Source organism: Tyto alba, unplaced genomic scaffold (genome assembly GCF_018691265.1).
Source record: "Tyto alba isolate M040663 unplaced genomic scaffold, T.alba_DEE_v4.0 Super-Scaffold_9, whole genome shotgun sequence".
Taxonomy (NCBI): Eukaryota; Metazoa; Chordata; class Aves; order Strigiformes; family Tytonidae; genus Tyto; species Tyto alba.
The window spans coordinates 20625678-20641817 of NW_024881330.1; the positions used below are offsets into that span (position 1 = coordinate 20625678).

The following is a 16140-nucleotide window of genomic DNA, read 5'->3' on the forward strand; positions in this document are numbered from 1 at the left end:
ATCCATTGGCCTCTGTCACAAACCTTAACAGGCTCTATGGAGAAAAAGAGGCAAATGCAGTTGCCCCAAAATTACATTACCATACCCAGTCAAGTGGTGTGAGCATCATAACACTCTTCAAACATAAACATGTGGTTCTCCTTTCTCTTTATTTTAAGAAAAGAGCTAGAAAAACTGAGGCAGCATTCTGGGACTGTTAAATAATACTGAATATGTTATTGTTCAGTCAAATCCCATTCTTCGCCATCTGCTGAGATATACAACACTGGATTAAGTCAGCAGTAACTAGTGATATAAGCAATGAGCTAGAAATGTTCAGTCCGGTGAGAGCTAGAAACAGTTTAGCTGCCTGAAAAGTAAAACATCTCAAGCCAGCCAGTCACACATATTCAAAAATCAAAGCCACTCTTAAAAATTCACCACCTTCTCAAATTTTCTGTGCTTAAATGGCTGGCGTCACTTGTGAGGAAAGTTGACTTGGTTCAGTCAAGAAATGGGGGTGGGAAGTCGATTTTTCCCTCCAAATATCTGTTAATACACTGATCTATATTTTAAATCACTAAACCATTCATTGGATTAATGGATTAATGAGCATACCTGTGTTTAAGCAGACCATGAGGAATTCACACAATTAGAACACCAAGCTGACATGAAAATTGAGTTGATACACCTAAACACCTACGAACCCCTCCCAGAGCTGTTCATTCCAGTTTGGGTGCTGCTACCAGCAATTAGGTATCCTTGTATCCAAGAGGGAAGAATAGTTTTCTCCTGTACTGCCAGTCAAATGACGGGTGGTTTTAAATCATGCCTGTGTGGTATAGACCTCAAGATCCCACTGCTTTGCTCACATCTCCTTCTTGCAAAGAATTTTACATATTAATCCTGGACTATTAATGACTTTTACATAATGTAAGAAATAAGGAAGATACCTGAAGAATAGTTTAAATATGAGGTAGCTGTGTAACAATCTAACAAGTTTCTGAGGTTTTTGATCAAAACTAACCCCAAAAGAACCTAGCAAATCTCAGCTCTAACTTCACAGGCACAATCGTGAGCCATGGAAACACCCATACAACAGTGTAAATACCGCCCGGTCTCCTGGCAATTCCCATCACTCACTTCTTGACACCTAATGCCAACCAGGCTCATGCAAGTCAATTCACAAAGCAGCACTCCCCCCATAGCCTGGCCACAGGACTTTCACTTGGTTGAAGACAAGCAAAGTTAGGGGTCTATCTCTACTAACAATAACACAGCTGCATGCTGTTAAAGCAGTTGGTGGTTAAGTGAGAACTAATAAATAACGGTATGTCCTGACTGTTGCAGTGGAATGCGATAGTGGGGGGAGTGGGCAGAGCCGACAGCACTCTGGAGACTTCATTTGCATTACCCAAAGGTCAAGAATCACAGCCACAGTTCACAGCTTCGGTATACCGGTATCACTTTTAAAATGAGATCCCCTCTGCTATGAGAAACATCATGATGAACTAGTCAAGAGGATTTCTGCTTTCTACTATGGATACCTCCAAATCCGGGCCATAACGTCACTTGTTTCAAACAATCCTTTGTGTTAAGACCTTTAAGGATGTGGAGAAACAAATAGAGCTGAGTATGATTTTAAGTGTGATTTTTTCAGTGTGATACTGAAAATATGCCAATTGCTTTAGCTAACTGATAGATTTAAAAAAAGAAATGCAGTATTTCCCTAATTCAAGGTATTTCCCTTAGTGAATATTAAAAAAGCTTCACAATAAAATATTGTAAATATACTGAGATAGGCCTGTTTCCTCAGTTCTGAGCCTGGTCCTGAATTACATTATAAAGCAAATCATAAAATGCCAGATTTATTTTATATACAGACTCTGGTTTTCTGTATTTTTTTCTTCCTGTGTGTAAGGTTTTCTGTGTTCAAACATGTTTCCTAAAACTTCCAATCTGTTTTCTGCTCCATCCACAAATTATTATTTCAGAAACTAAGATTTTTTTTTTTAAAGTTGCAAGATTTACAATATAATGACAGTAATTATCAACTCTGTTTCAAGTTAAATGTAAACTTTCAACAATCTTTCAAAAATATGTGGCAAATTGACTGTGTGCATTGAAGGCACAATTGAGTATGTTTTATACTCTGTATTGTCAGATTTTAAAGAAAACTGGTAGACGTTAAAGATAATACAGGAGAACAAAGTGATACACACCCAGTAATACCTTGAAGTAATTGCACTTTAAACAGACCGATGATAAAGCAAACTGTCACAGAGTTAGTCATTCAGTTTTGCTCTGTACTGCTCTAATTAACTAGAAGACACCATTTCTGAAAGGAAAAATTTTTGAAAAATTGTAAAAATTCTTTCTTCCTCTCACATTTGCCACCTTGAAATCTGAGAAACCTCAATATCTAGGAACATTCAGTTAATTTTAACAGAAAAAAATTAAAGCCATAATGTGTGGGAACGTTGCCTTATTAATACCTGAAAGATGGTGATTTGATTATACCTCCTATCTCTGGTTTTGCAACATTTTTTGTCTATATAGAACTATAGAACTGTGCTTTCCCCCCCCTCCCCCCCCCCCCCATTTATTTCTTTTTTGTAGATGTTTAAAATACGTTTATTATCTATCACATTACATCTAGGTGTCTGATTTCAGGTTCTCCTATTCTGGTATGGCCCCATCCATCTCGTATTGCAAAGTTATGTGAAGACTTTAAATTCCTTGTATCCAATGTTTTACTCAGGGACAGGTTTCAATAGCAGACAACAATGTCATATTCTCAAAGACATGAAACTATTTATTGGTAAACTGTAAACTAAGGTACGTCAGCAAGTTGGAACTGCAAAATTTAATTGCTCATAATATTAGATTTTCTTATCAGAAATAGATAACCATTCACTGACAAAGAGATATGATCAGTATAAACTTGAATAGCAACATATTTGTAGGTATCTTTTAAAGGCTATCTCGTTTTCATGATCTTCAGAAATTCCTTCATAATGCAAATAGAACTGAACGCCCAATGCAAATGATTTCCTGCAATTTTTTGCTTACAATTATACATGAAATTGCTTCATTACTGCTTGTTACTTGTTTCTGTTCACTCCCTACAGATATTCAGATAAAAGATGTATCTATGCTTAAAGGTACAATGGGACTAATAGCATCTCAGCTTACTTCTGCTTTCTTTTCCTGTATAAATTTGAATAAACTTCATGGATTCCTTTCAGGCACCTAACTCCCAAGGAAAGCAGTGGGCACTACATGCAAAAGTAGGAAGAGAGTGCTGAAGTGCTTTTAAGGCTCTACATCCTAATCCTACTTTTCTTATTCTGTAAAGTGAAGACAACTTTAGGGGAGTAAGATATTGAAGACAGCAGAGTACTGTCACTTCAGTAGCAGGGCTTGTATAGGAACTTGAAGATAGATGGGTGCATCTCTGCATCCTGAGTTGGGTTTTCCTCAGCAATAAGAGCCAGGTCTCTACCAGACAGGGGTGAAAAATCATGTTGAATTCTCATCTTCATCCAGTTCCAATTCTACAGGGCTGTTTTCTGTTATCTGGCTGGCTTGTATTCAAGTAGGTCTCACCTAGAGCAAGAGTTGCTCTGGGGCTATGCTCTACAATTCATTAGCTATAGCTTCTGCTATTGGATTAGTGGGTCTTCCTTCTCCCCTCACTATCTTTCCACAACTAAGAGTCTTTCAACCCTGGTTCTGCCCAGGGTTTTCTTGCAGTTTGTTGGGTCTATTTTCTTCACAAAACAGAGCTGTCATGATAGGTCATGGATAAGCCACAATCTCTCATGTATTTGAATCCTGAAATGACACATAATCAAATGCAGATTCAAGATTCCCTGTTAATTACATAGTACAGTGTTAATTCTCAGTACAACAGAATTTCAGCAAAAAGTGACTATAGTTATATATAGGATTCAAACACAAGAAACCGCACTAATGAATGTGTAGACTACTTTCTGCTAATGGCTAAAGAAGACACAGTCCAAAGGTTCAGGAACAGACCATTGCTCAGAACTCAGACACCTGGACTGTACACTAAAGTGCACGCTGAATGAGACATGGGTGCTCATTACTGTTGTTAGAAGTGATATGTTTGACATGAACTTTAACAATAAGGAAATCCAGAACTCTAACACTTTGCCCAGGTTTTCTGTGATCACTGGCAATGTATGATTTTCTGACACAATGTACTTTAACAGTATCATCATGAAAAGAAAATTCAGACTGGAGGTTACTATTGATAATGGCAGCTGGTTATACTTTACGATGAAACACAGCTTGTTCTCATTATTCACCACTAACTCCGAGGAAGAAGACAACATCTTTCATACACTTACAATTGATTGAAAATCTGACTCCTTGTTTTAAGATATCAAAAACATTGAATAACTTATATCAGTGTCTGACAAGGTAAAGTAATGGATGAAGAATACAGTCCTACTTTTAAAATTAAGCACCCTTAAAAAAAAAAAAAAATAAAGACAAACTGGTCTCCAAGAGACTGTTAATATTCCACATCATGAACAAGAAAATAAAAGGATTTTTAAATAGTATATAAATATACAGCAAATAATCCATCCAGAGAAAACAAAACAACCCACACGACAAAAACATCCCAACTTTTAACACTGTCATTGACAACCTCTCAGCTGGTCCTTCATAACTTTGGATCCAGGAAATCAGAAATATTAAGTGAAATGCAGCAATGCGAAAACAGCAACAAGGTCCTAGAAACATGTGCAGACTTGTCTCAAGGCGTCAGAGAGATTAAATCCCAGAACTGGAGGCAGCCAGGGACAAGAAAGAGAGAGTTTACAACTTTCAACATAAGCGTCAAGCCTGACCATCTCTTTACTTTCTCCAATTGCTATTTCTGCTACACCCTTTCTGCAAAAAAATCATCCTTCAACTCTGACTTCAGGCATAGTTTTTGAATTTCCGAAAGCCCGTGATACAGTCACTCTCACCAACCCTTGCTGTGCATTGGAGTATACCTTGAGACCTTGGGAAAATGTAGTCCAGGCTCAAGCAGCCTAAAACATACCTGTGCCCTAAGGGCTGGCTACTGGCTTTTGGAATTGTCAGTAGGGAGATTAGGCACAGAAAGTTAGGTGTAGCATTGGCTTGTTATTCCACTAAGAATAAAAATTAAAAACCATGAAACAATAAATTCTACTCTTACTGCAGTAAAACATTTGGAAAGTAAGCAACCCTCAAAGTATGAATCTGACTGGATGACTCAGACATTATTTATACTTCTCTTATGATTAACTTCTTGCTGGCAACATCATCATATAAAATAAAGCACCATTCAACACTTTCAAGGCAACTTCATTGTACACCCTAAAATTAAGCATCATAAATTTAGTTATCCTCAAAATAATTACATTAAAGTTTCACTGGCACTTTGGACAAGTCTGTGATGATATAACTTCAGCTTAAAATAGTGACCAATTTAAGCTGAACATTTGTTTAACATATTGTCATGCAACATGGATTTAATAGTAGTTTAGATATGTAATCTTGGTGTTTTTCATTAGTCTATAACTTTTTATTGTCATTTATCTAAACTATGTAAGCATTAAATCTGTGGGACTATGACCAGTACACCAAGGTCAATTCCATTAGAAAAAAAAAGTCTCTTTATTAATAAGTTCTTTGAAACGTGTTTCCAAACATTCCTCAGGAATGTAATTCTTTTTCAGTGCCATGAATATCAATACAAATACTTGCAGACTGTATGAGAGTAGGAGTGTCCAAGAACCTCAGTAATAATTAGAGTAATAAACCAAGGAGAGGCTTTTGCAACAAGGACAGTTACAAGTAATTTTGATTTGAAAAATTACATTAAACCAGTCTTAATTCTTTTTCACAGCAAAGTAGTAGGCTCTGGAAGATCACAGAATGGTTGAGGTTGTAAGGGACCTCCAGAGGTCATCTGGTCCAACTCCCAAAGATGGGCAAGAGCAGCAGATGCTACAGATCTTGATATTGGTCAGGTTTTTTATTTTTTTTCATATGCAAAGCATTGGAATAGTACAAAATTAACTGAAAAACCACAGAAAAGGAAATAGCAATAGCTCTCTGTCAAACCGAATGTGCTTATTAACTGTGTCTACTTTATACTTGCACGCTATTTTCATTTGTGATTCCAAAAGTGGAATAGATTTAGGAATTTAGGAAATATGAATCAAATTGCAAGAGCACTGGAACAAGGATTAAAAATCAAATTGGTCATGATAAATTGAAAAATTTATCTGAACAAATTAGAATACAATTTAATAACAACAAAGATGGTTACATATGAAGGAATGGTCAGCTCTGTGAATACAGATAACTATTTAGCAGGAGAGTCTTTGGAATCTTTGGGGATTACAAGTAGAATATGAATCAGGAGCACAACATACAAGTCATCTGTTCCTTTTCCACACCATGGGCACGTTTAAACCAGCATAACATCCCCATTTTGGGCATTACACTTGAAGAAAGATGTGGACCTAGTGTAGGGAACGCAGAAGCTGGCAAAAGCATGGTCAGGGATCACAAAACCACAAGAAATGTTCTGAAGAAGTAGGGTCATTTAGAAGGTTGAGGAGAAATATAGAAATCTTCACAAAAAAACAGCTGCCTCAGAAAAAGTGGGATCTGTCTGTTCTCAGCAGTGATAGAGACTTAAAGTGCTGTGACAGAGGGTGGTGTTAGACCTCATAAAAGGTTTAATTTAAGCCAGGTAACCACTGGAATAGATTGCCTAGGCACAGTGGGGAGTATCTACTGCTAGTAGTCTTTAAGAACAAGTCAAAGAGGAACCTGAGCACTTTCAGGTGGAGCTGATCCTACGTTACCACAGTGGTCCCTATGGATCTTACACTCCATGATTGTCCTTCCACAGTCACCTATGTTTCACTTCACTCCTTCCCTGGCCTCACCCCTTACCTCTGTATTTAGCTTTCAGCTCATTCCTAAAGGCCAGCCTTATACTCAAGAGATCACATGGAAGGGTATAGTGACCTGGTGTCATACTCCTATTCTGCATGCATGTTATTCTCTCCTTTCACTTGCATCTTCCCTGTATATTAGGAAGCATAAATCACCCTGTATGCATGCATACATGCACATGTGTACTTCTTAAACAGAAGAAGCTCCCACTCCTGATTAGCCTTAAAATGTCACCAAAATAAATGTTTGGTAAAACATGCTTCTTAATCAAGTTGCATTGGTACACCTCACAATGCCATTTCACAGTTATGATGCAATTGGTAATAGCTGAGATTGTACAGTATACAGAGGTGACACATTTCTTTCTAAAATAAAAGCATGAGAACATATCTAATAGCAACACTAACTTACATGATGTCATCAGTTTTGAAGATAAAATGACCCCACAGATTAATGAGGAATTCTGCCTAGAAGTCAAAGGTATGATATGATCTTTATATTATTAAACAAGAGCTAGATATGATCTAACCTACCTCAAACAGGCCAGCCTTTAATAGAAAGAAGAGAAAAAGGCTGAATACCAAGAGTCCTTATTTATTTCTGGTGTAACACCAACGAAGCCAACAGAATTCCTTGAAGTTCAGTGTGCTTCAGTGCCACGTGGCAAGTGCCACAGGTCATCCTGTAAACTGCAAGATATGACGGATAAAAAAAGCAATGACATTTTCTGTTCCTATTTAGGAGATGTTATACTAAGAAATAAGATACCACAGGACCGTATCTCAGAAAATGCCTGTTTATTATTATGTAACAATTGATGTATCAATTAACTAAGCAATTTTACAATTACAAATAGGAACATATTCCAGGAAGCCATCTGGAATGAAGAAATCATGAAGTTTCCTAGGAAATTAGATTTTTTTTTTATACCGTACATAGTAAACATAATTCTGCTGTAAATAATATACCAATAAAACATAGTTTTACATTCCACTTTCCTGAAAAGCAGTCAAGAATTAAGTAGGCTAGACTTTATTTTTTCAAAATCCTAAAACTAGGAGGTCATTCATCCATCTGATCAAGTCAGACTTACTATATTAGTCTCCAGACTAGAGATAGTGATTCCCTCATCCTTAGCACTGACACCAAACACAAGCGTTCCCAGACCCCCCTGAAGGTAGATTCTAAATAGACGGACATTAATAGTTAATGACTGGGAACAGAGCACATCAATACCTTTTAAAAAATTAACAAACCTGGATTTCCTTGGACATATGAGCAATAAGAAGAAATCACCTAGCACCTTTTTTTAGAAAATGCATTTAAAGATTTCTCATTCATAGCCTGCTTCTGGCTTTACACTCCATGATGAGGGCCACTATTTACTTGTGATGACAAGGGGTCTCTACTGTGGCCAAAGTTGTCAGCAACTGACAGCACTTCACATTTATCAATTTCAGGCTGTTCAGTGTCTTTAACCCAAGTTCTGCACTTCCAGAAGAACAAGACCCTTGCCAACAAATTGAGAACTGAGCTGTCCCAGGGAAGGGGGACTAAAGGACCTGTTAACTTCACACTATTTCCAGTGCAAGTCTTGTGTCACCCTGTTTACATCATGCATCATTCATCTGCTGTGATGAAACATAACCCCGTGTTTTAAAAAAAGACCTCTGTAACAGTGAGGATACTATATATCTGTGAGAAGTGTTTCACATATTTTCCATGGGCACAAACTGCTCCTGCTTCTATTTAAATCTCTGTAGCTCCCTTCAGGGGACATTATTCACGTTAGGGAATTCATTCAGAAGGTACTTAGCGTAAGAAGGAGAAAAGCCAGCATGGCAGCAGACAGCAACATGGCTCCTGAAGAAAAGACGAGCACTACTCCTGTGAAAAGGGCTGTCCACAAGATCCGAATGGCCAGCCTAGTCTTCAGCTTGGCACGAGGCTGGCAGCAGTGGGTATCTGACCACCATGTGAAGCAAGCCCAAGAACCCTCTGGATGGATGCCCTCTGAAGAAGACTCATCAACTCAGCCTGTACAAGAAAGACCCTTTGAAAAAAGGCCAATTCCACTTGTCAAGATGGACCAAGGAAAAGATGACGATAAATCCTCAGCAAAAGAATCAGTGACAATAAGAGATGCTGAAAAAAATGCAAGGGAATCAGATGAAGCCCTCAAAAAGTTCAACATTAAAAGCAAAGAGGTGACCAAAACAATTGTAAGCAAAGCTTATGAACGAGGAGGTGATGTTAGCCTCCTCAGTGGAAGGTATGAGAATAACAACAGTAGCTCAGAGATGACCAAGCTCAAAGAAGAATCAAGTGCTATTGACAAAATTCTTAGTGGTAAATTATCTCCAACTGTAACAAGAAAGTGTTCAAACATGGTATCAGAGCTGACCAAGGGCTGGAAACAGATGGAACAAGAGGACAAAGAGGGGGCTAAGGAAGAACTGCTGCTTAAGTGTCATGATAACAGCCTGGATACAGAGGACAGTGGCTATGGGGAAGCAGAGGACAAACTCGAGCAAGAAGACAGTGACCGAGAGGTGACAGCTGTGAAGATTAAACGACCTGTGTCATCTTTGTAAGTAAAACACCTTTATTGCAGTATCACAAAAGGTCAGCAGACTCAGAGACAGGTAGAGGTTTCCATGAGGACAAAAGGGAAAACAAAACTGGTAGGAAATGGTCAAAGACAAAATATTACTCATGAAGAAAAAAAAAAAAAACAACTCAGAACACCTTTCGCATATTTCTTTGTGCTTAACTAGTTAGTAAACATTTCTGACTATAGTCTTAGGTTTTACATGCTCTATACATAATAGACACAGGAAGTTATATGTGGGAGCTGTAATTAATTTTCTGGATTTATTAGTTCATCAGAATCACTACTTTTTAATAATTTAGTCCACATTTCACATTAAAATCTTTCACCTCATCAAGAGCCCACAGCTATTCATTTATTTAATCAGATGTTAAGTCTAAAACAATGTACCTGAAAAAAAATATTTCCAAATACTTATGCATTACTTTGCTTAGTATAAATTGTCCATGTTCTTGGGAGTGATCTGCAAAGAATGTCCAAAATAGACATTGTGGGAATTAAACCTTTAAGTACATCTTAACAGAAGCTAGTTTACCTGCTTTTCTTTGGAAGTTTTCCATGGATTTGGAATTCATAAAGTCAAATAATGGAAACTTTCACAGGAGCTGGGATCCCAAACATACATTAAAAAGGATCCAGCCTGTGTCAACATCTGCAGGTTTGTTTTGAATCATGCTGTATGTTCTAAATTATTTGACAAAGAGAACATTTCAATCATCAATTGATTCTTCAAATTCAAGGTCTTTCTACAGGTACACTGTCATAAGGGGCAGGGTGTGGGGGGGAAGTACATTCATTGACTATGCTGTGGAAGTAGAAGTTCCTGACATACAAACTTCCTGATGTCTGTAAATGATGTGAAGAAAAAAGGAAGCAAAATCTGTAACTTACCTGTGTAGTTATTACAGGTTCTACTTTAAAATTTGAATTAAGTAGCAATCAAATTCACAGCATCAGACAGGTCTGAGCTATGCTTCTTTCAGTAAGAGGCTCATGCTTGAAGATTACCAAACAACAACAGGCGCATATTAAATTTGAAGCCCAGGTAGTAAAGAAGTAGAGTTCAGCCATAGCCATGCAGTCCTCAGGAAATCTCCCAGGAGAGTAGAGGAACAGGAGAGGCAGGTAGAAATTCTCTAGTTTCCTTTCCCAGAGATCTCCAGCAGAACCATCTTTCTGGAAGATGGCTACAAACAGATGCGCTGTGACCAGTCTTGCCGATGGGTAGCTGCCAAACTAATTCATCACTCTTTTTTCAGTAAAAGATTAAAAGATCCATGTGTCCAATGCTACCAGATGGGAAACTGCAGGCAGCCGTTACAAACACAACATGCTGTTTGCCCCAGTCCTCTGTTTTACAAACTCTGTAATGCCCCAGAACAACGACAGCAGAAAGGAACGTGCAGTTGAGCCTGAACTGTTTCAGTGTAAAACCTCACATCTAGCTGTAAAATCGCGATGAGGGAGAGCGCAGCCTCTGAGGCCAGGGTGCACCGAGCCGTAGACAAGGCACAGCAGACACGCTGCCCACTGGCTTTGCTGGGCAGGGAGGACAGCTGGAGGTGAAACTTAAACCAAAGCAGGGGTTGGCACAGCTTGTCTGCCTGAGCCCATGGGGGGGAAGAGGCTGGCACTGGGGCGCGGGTTCCTACCAGGAGCCATCACATAGTGGGACTGTAGTGGGTCTGCAAGTGCTTCTACTCTGCATCCATCACCCACACGCACGCAACGTGAGCACAAGCTGAGCAGGAGGCAATTTGAGATGATAAGGCAGGGTTTTCATGCACTCAATTAGCCTGTGTATAAAGGATGAGCAAGGCAGCAGGAATCAGAGAATCAGGACCAGTATGCTCATGTTGTATCCTAATCGCCACTTCAGAAATGAAAAACTGGGACTAGCACTGATGAAAATGCCAAAACAGACTTTGTGATCCCTCTGCAGACAGTCATGTAGGCTGTACCATTCCCACTGCTCAGATTTTACACCTCTCTACTAATGAGTGTTTACCATGACCAGCAGTAGGTTATGACTAACGTAATCATGGGTTTCAACCATACCGTACTTTTTAGCACAACTGTCTGAACGCATATAGCTATTTTAACTATTCAAGTTGGAGATCAGAATGATACTTTGCTGTACAGCTGACCAGTCATCTCCCACAGGGAGCAAATGATTACTAGTCAAAGTGAAAAAAAGCTCGTCAGCAACCTAGAGCTTGAAAGTTTGTGGCCCCTGCTTTTGGAAGAGACTGTGTGCACCATCCTTTGACAGAAGTTAGGACCTCAAAACAAAGATTTCACACATATAGTGGGAAAACCAGCAGATATTGTCTGTAAATAACCTCAGTTAAAACAAATTGCTCACTTTAGAAATGCTATAGCAGAAACAAAGTAGATATCTTTCTGCTAGACTTTACTTATCTTTTCTCCATATGTCTAATTTCAGTGATGCTACCTATGAAAAAAAAACGATTAGCCATATTTACTGAGGTGCCCATTACTGGAATACCATCCTCTATGCTACTTACTTTTCTCTCTTCTACTGAAATCTGACACAAAAGTAATTTTCTGCACTTACAGTGCTGTTATCAGGACTGGATTTTTTAACTAGTCATTTAAAAAAAAAATATTCTATAGCCTTGGAATTCATTATTTCAGCCTGCTATTTTTATGAACCTTTCAGTGTGGCTTAATCTTCTTCAAAAAGGCCATAAGTACATGGATGTTAAAGCAAATCTCCCATTTTTCTGTCTATATTCTGGGAAAAAAGCATTAGTGCCAGTTTTTTGTTTTTTTTTTTTTTTTTTTTTGCTTGCATCAGCACCTTCACCATTTCCAGTTGCAATACTTACTGGAATAAGGTTGCTTCCTTAGCAGAAGGCACGTTAACTCCTACAGGCATAGAAAACACTATTTAATTTCTGATGAGAAGCCAAAGGGATGTAACAGTAATATGAAACTCAAAATATTAAAAAGGAATCTATACCTTTCCCCTGCAGAAAGGATCAGAGGGAACATGGAACATGGACAACTTCAGAATGCATTTAGGGTGATCATTCTGGTTAACAGGTTAATTTAGGGGATTGTTACAAGTAAAGCATTTCTTACAGTGGGTTAATGTTCACAACCTTTGCTTTGGATCCACAATCCATTGTGTGGTACAAACACAAAAAAAATGCTTCCATGTATATACAGTTTACTGTTTTAACTTGTCATTAAGCTAAACAATGGGGGAAATTGCACTTCAGCCACCAGAAATGGTTAAGTTAGATAGTAACAGTGAGGTTTTTTCAGTCCCATGTGGGGCACGATAAAAGCAAAAGGATAGATAATATGGTGTTTTTCTCAACCACTGAGAGGACGATTAGAATAAAGAAGGTGATAATAGCATTCAGCTAGAGAAGAGAATTAAAAATTTCAGTAGGAAAAGGAGAGAATACTTAGTAGACTGTTAAAGAAAAAGAGGTAAGAAAGCCTCTACAGAGTTACGCTATCTCACTCACTGTTGTCTTTCCCCTCAATTTGGGAAACTGAAGCTCCAGGACTTTCTCAGGGGACATGGCCCTCGGAGAGAAGGGGGAGCAGCTGGCTGTGGCTGAGCGATAAGCCCTCCGTGATGGCATCTGCTCATCAGCTCCACTGAGGCTGTTGGTATCACTTCTTCTAGGCAATTTTGATTCACTTGATTTTTGTTCCTCTCCCCCTTCCTCCCAATCTCCCCCTCCCCCTCTTCACTGATACCTTCCCATGCAAAAAGCCGAGGAAGCAATCAATCTGAGCTTCAGATGGAGTTAAGACTCCACTGACACAGGGTTTCTATGGCATTTGTAAGTTCCATAGGTTTCAGGAGACAAATTGCTATGTGTAACCAAACCCTGTGTCCACAACTGCTCTGGGCAGGGAAGTCACAATTCAGGGCAAGAGGCAAAGGATCACAGCTTTCCCTGTCTCTGTATGGCAACAGTTTATATACAGGGGGATTTGGTTTATTGATGAGAAACAAAATTGTCTAGCTTTACTCCACTAATATATTTTAATGTTTTCCTGACAACACCTACCTGTTAATCACTTACATGCACAAAACCACAGGCAAATATATACTGTCTACACTCAGGATGCTCTGCAGTCACACCACAGAAGAATGCTCTCAATTATTCTGGTGCTTTTCACCGTATTTATGGAGAAGAGTATTTGGGATCTTTTAAATGCAGTTTCTCAATACAGCTAAGCCAAGCTAATAGCAACTCCACAGCTAAAAGGGTGGTTTTGCTCTCCTACTCCTTCTTCTATCCCTGGCACTAAGTGTCTGTACTTCTCGCTCTAGCACTACAGTGCTGCCCAGTACTGGCATCCTTCTGGTCAGACCTGAACTGGGGACATCTCTATCACTCCTATTCTCTCTTTCAGCAGGCTTAGTAGAAAACAAAGGAATGGTCAAACAGCAAGGAAACAAAATATTCTGCCGGTTTGTAGTCCTCTGTACTGTTTTGTTAACTGTGTTTTGGTTCTCTGGGTTACTGTTAATATTCAGCTGACATTACTTGGGAGGTTTCAGAGCAGCCTTCTGGGAAGTAGAAATATTAGAAAACAAATTACTTTGGCACAGTCACAGCAGAACATACTCCCTAGCATACTCTGTATAGAACATACTCTGTATAGACACAATGACAGGATGCGGACAGCACGAAGACTAGCTCAGACTCTCTATATTTCCTTCACAACATGTGATATTGGCCACTAGAGGAAAGAGTATCAACAATTTGTCTGCCTGGAGTCATATGATGTTGCAATATGATGTTGCTATGCACAAACACACACACACACACACACACAAGATCAGTGAGACCTCTGAAGGTCTTTTGTCATCCTTTGACCTTGATACAAATCTCAGTAGCCCTAAGTTTCTTTCAGGCTTGTACCCTGACAATGACAACGTGAATTTTGGACTTCAATCCTTGTTCAGAACCATACTTAAAATATATGAGCATAGGCAAAGCTAGTGCACTCTATTAGCTTTTTGTTGTTGTTTTAAACATCAACACCTATTAGGGGGCAGATTTTATCTAGACACTACCTACTGTTTTTCAGTCAAGAACAGCTGAGGACTCAGTCTATACACTTACAGTTATTGTCATCTATAACATCAGGGCAGGCAGACTTCAAGCTCTGCTGTCCAGTCAGAAACGGGCAGGTACATGACTGACCAAAGGTATAAAAAGTGCAGGTAATTAGCAACATATTATTTCGCTCCCATACAGAATTAAGTCATTCTGGGCAAAAGTTTGTCAAAATGGGCTCAAATCTAGGCTAGAGGGTGGTAGCGTAAATGAGATCAAGTTGTGACCACTAAATTTGCTTTTGAGTGCAAACTGGAACACGGACTAAAAGCCCCCAAAGAACTAATTTAGAAGTAGTGAACTTATGCCACCTGGTGGTTAGCATCTGGTCTGGCAAAACCATGGTAACCACATTAATAGAAGAGATTAGTAGCAAAACCGTGTAATTCAATCATGAAATGCGAAGCGTAAATGCCTTTTTTTTTTTTCTTTCAGTGCAAACAGGTTTAGTGAAGAAGCACGTATCAAAGCCCACAGGAAATACAGCCCCGTTAGCAGCCTGAAGGACAGGTGGCAAGAATGGGCCGACCAGCACATTGAAATGCAGAAGTTGAATCCCTTCAGTGAGGAATTTGACCACGACCTGGCCATGTCCACACGCCTACGCAAAGGAGATGAAGGCTACGGCCGCCCAAAGGAAGGAACAAAAACTGCTGAGAGGGCCAAGAGAGCTGAGGCCCATATCCACCGGGAGATCAGGGACATGTGCTTCATCATTGAATCAATGGCTAAGCCACGGCCCGACGGCAAGATCCAAGTCACTTTTGGGGAACTCTTTGAGAGATACGTTCGTATTTCAGATAAGGTTGTTGGGATTCTCATGAGAGCCAGGAAACACGGGCTGGTGGACTTTGAGGGAGAAATGTTATGGCAAGGAAGGGATGATAACGTCATAATTACTTTATTAAAATAAGTATGTGACAACCAAAACAACTTGCTTTGGAAAACCTTTCTCTACTTCTTCCTTGATATTAACATTTGCACATTTTGAATACAAAATTCCCCCCCCGTTCACCCACATAAGACAAGACATTGAACATTTTTCTAAATAGGTATAATTACTGCATGCTAACACAAGCATCTGAATGGATTTTTCTCTGTACCAGGAGGGCTTGCAGGACATTTCAGTTAATTACTACATAAAAAAAAAAAAAAAAAAAAAAAAGAAGAGAAAAATCTATATTGAATTTAAGCAGCTGATCATCAAAACCCACAGTAGTATAAATAGCTACAAATGAATTCCAATTTTTACTTGTTTTTTTACATTCAAGATCTTCCCAACTGTTTAAACTGGGATATCAGGAATATAAACCATACCAGATCAGAAGTTGAATGAAAATATAAACTCAGACCAGGTTTTTGATCTGTGAAAGTGATTGTGCACATATTTCCTAATTAATTTATTTAAATGCATTTTAAAATAGTTTTATTTGAACACAGAATCAAGGATACCAC

General features: G+C 38.9%; 1 protein-coding gene across 1 annotated transcript; it reads left to right on the forward strand.

The window, feature by feature from the left end:
• The first annotated feature begins 8795 nt into the window (after positions 1 to 8795).
• On the forward strand, positions 8796 to 15825 carry ABRA (actin binding Rho activating protein). The gene is made up of 2 exons (XM_009969186.3): positions 8796 to 9547; positions 15121 to 15825. The coding sequence occupies exons 1-2, from the start codon at positions 8796 to 8798 to the stop codon at positions 15596 to 15598; spliced, it is 1230 nt and encodes a 409-aa protein (XP_009967488.3). The 3' UTR covers positions 15599 to 15825.
• Positions 15826 to 16140: the final 315 nt, after the last annotated feature.

Bases quoted from the DNA above. Each gene is read 5' to 3' on its own strand.
- ABRA (XM_009969186.3), top strand. From the start codon at position 8,796: ATGGCAGCAGACAGCAACATGGCTCCTGAAGAAAAGACGAGCACTACT. The intron at 9,548-15,120 runs GTAAGTAAAACA...TTTTTCTTTCAG, and splicing joins AAACGACCTGTGTCATCTTT to TGCAAACAGGTTTAGTGAAG.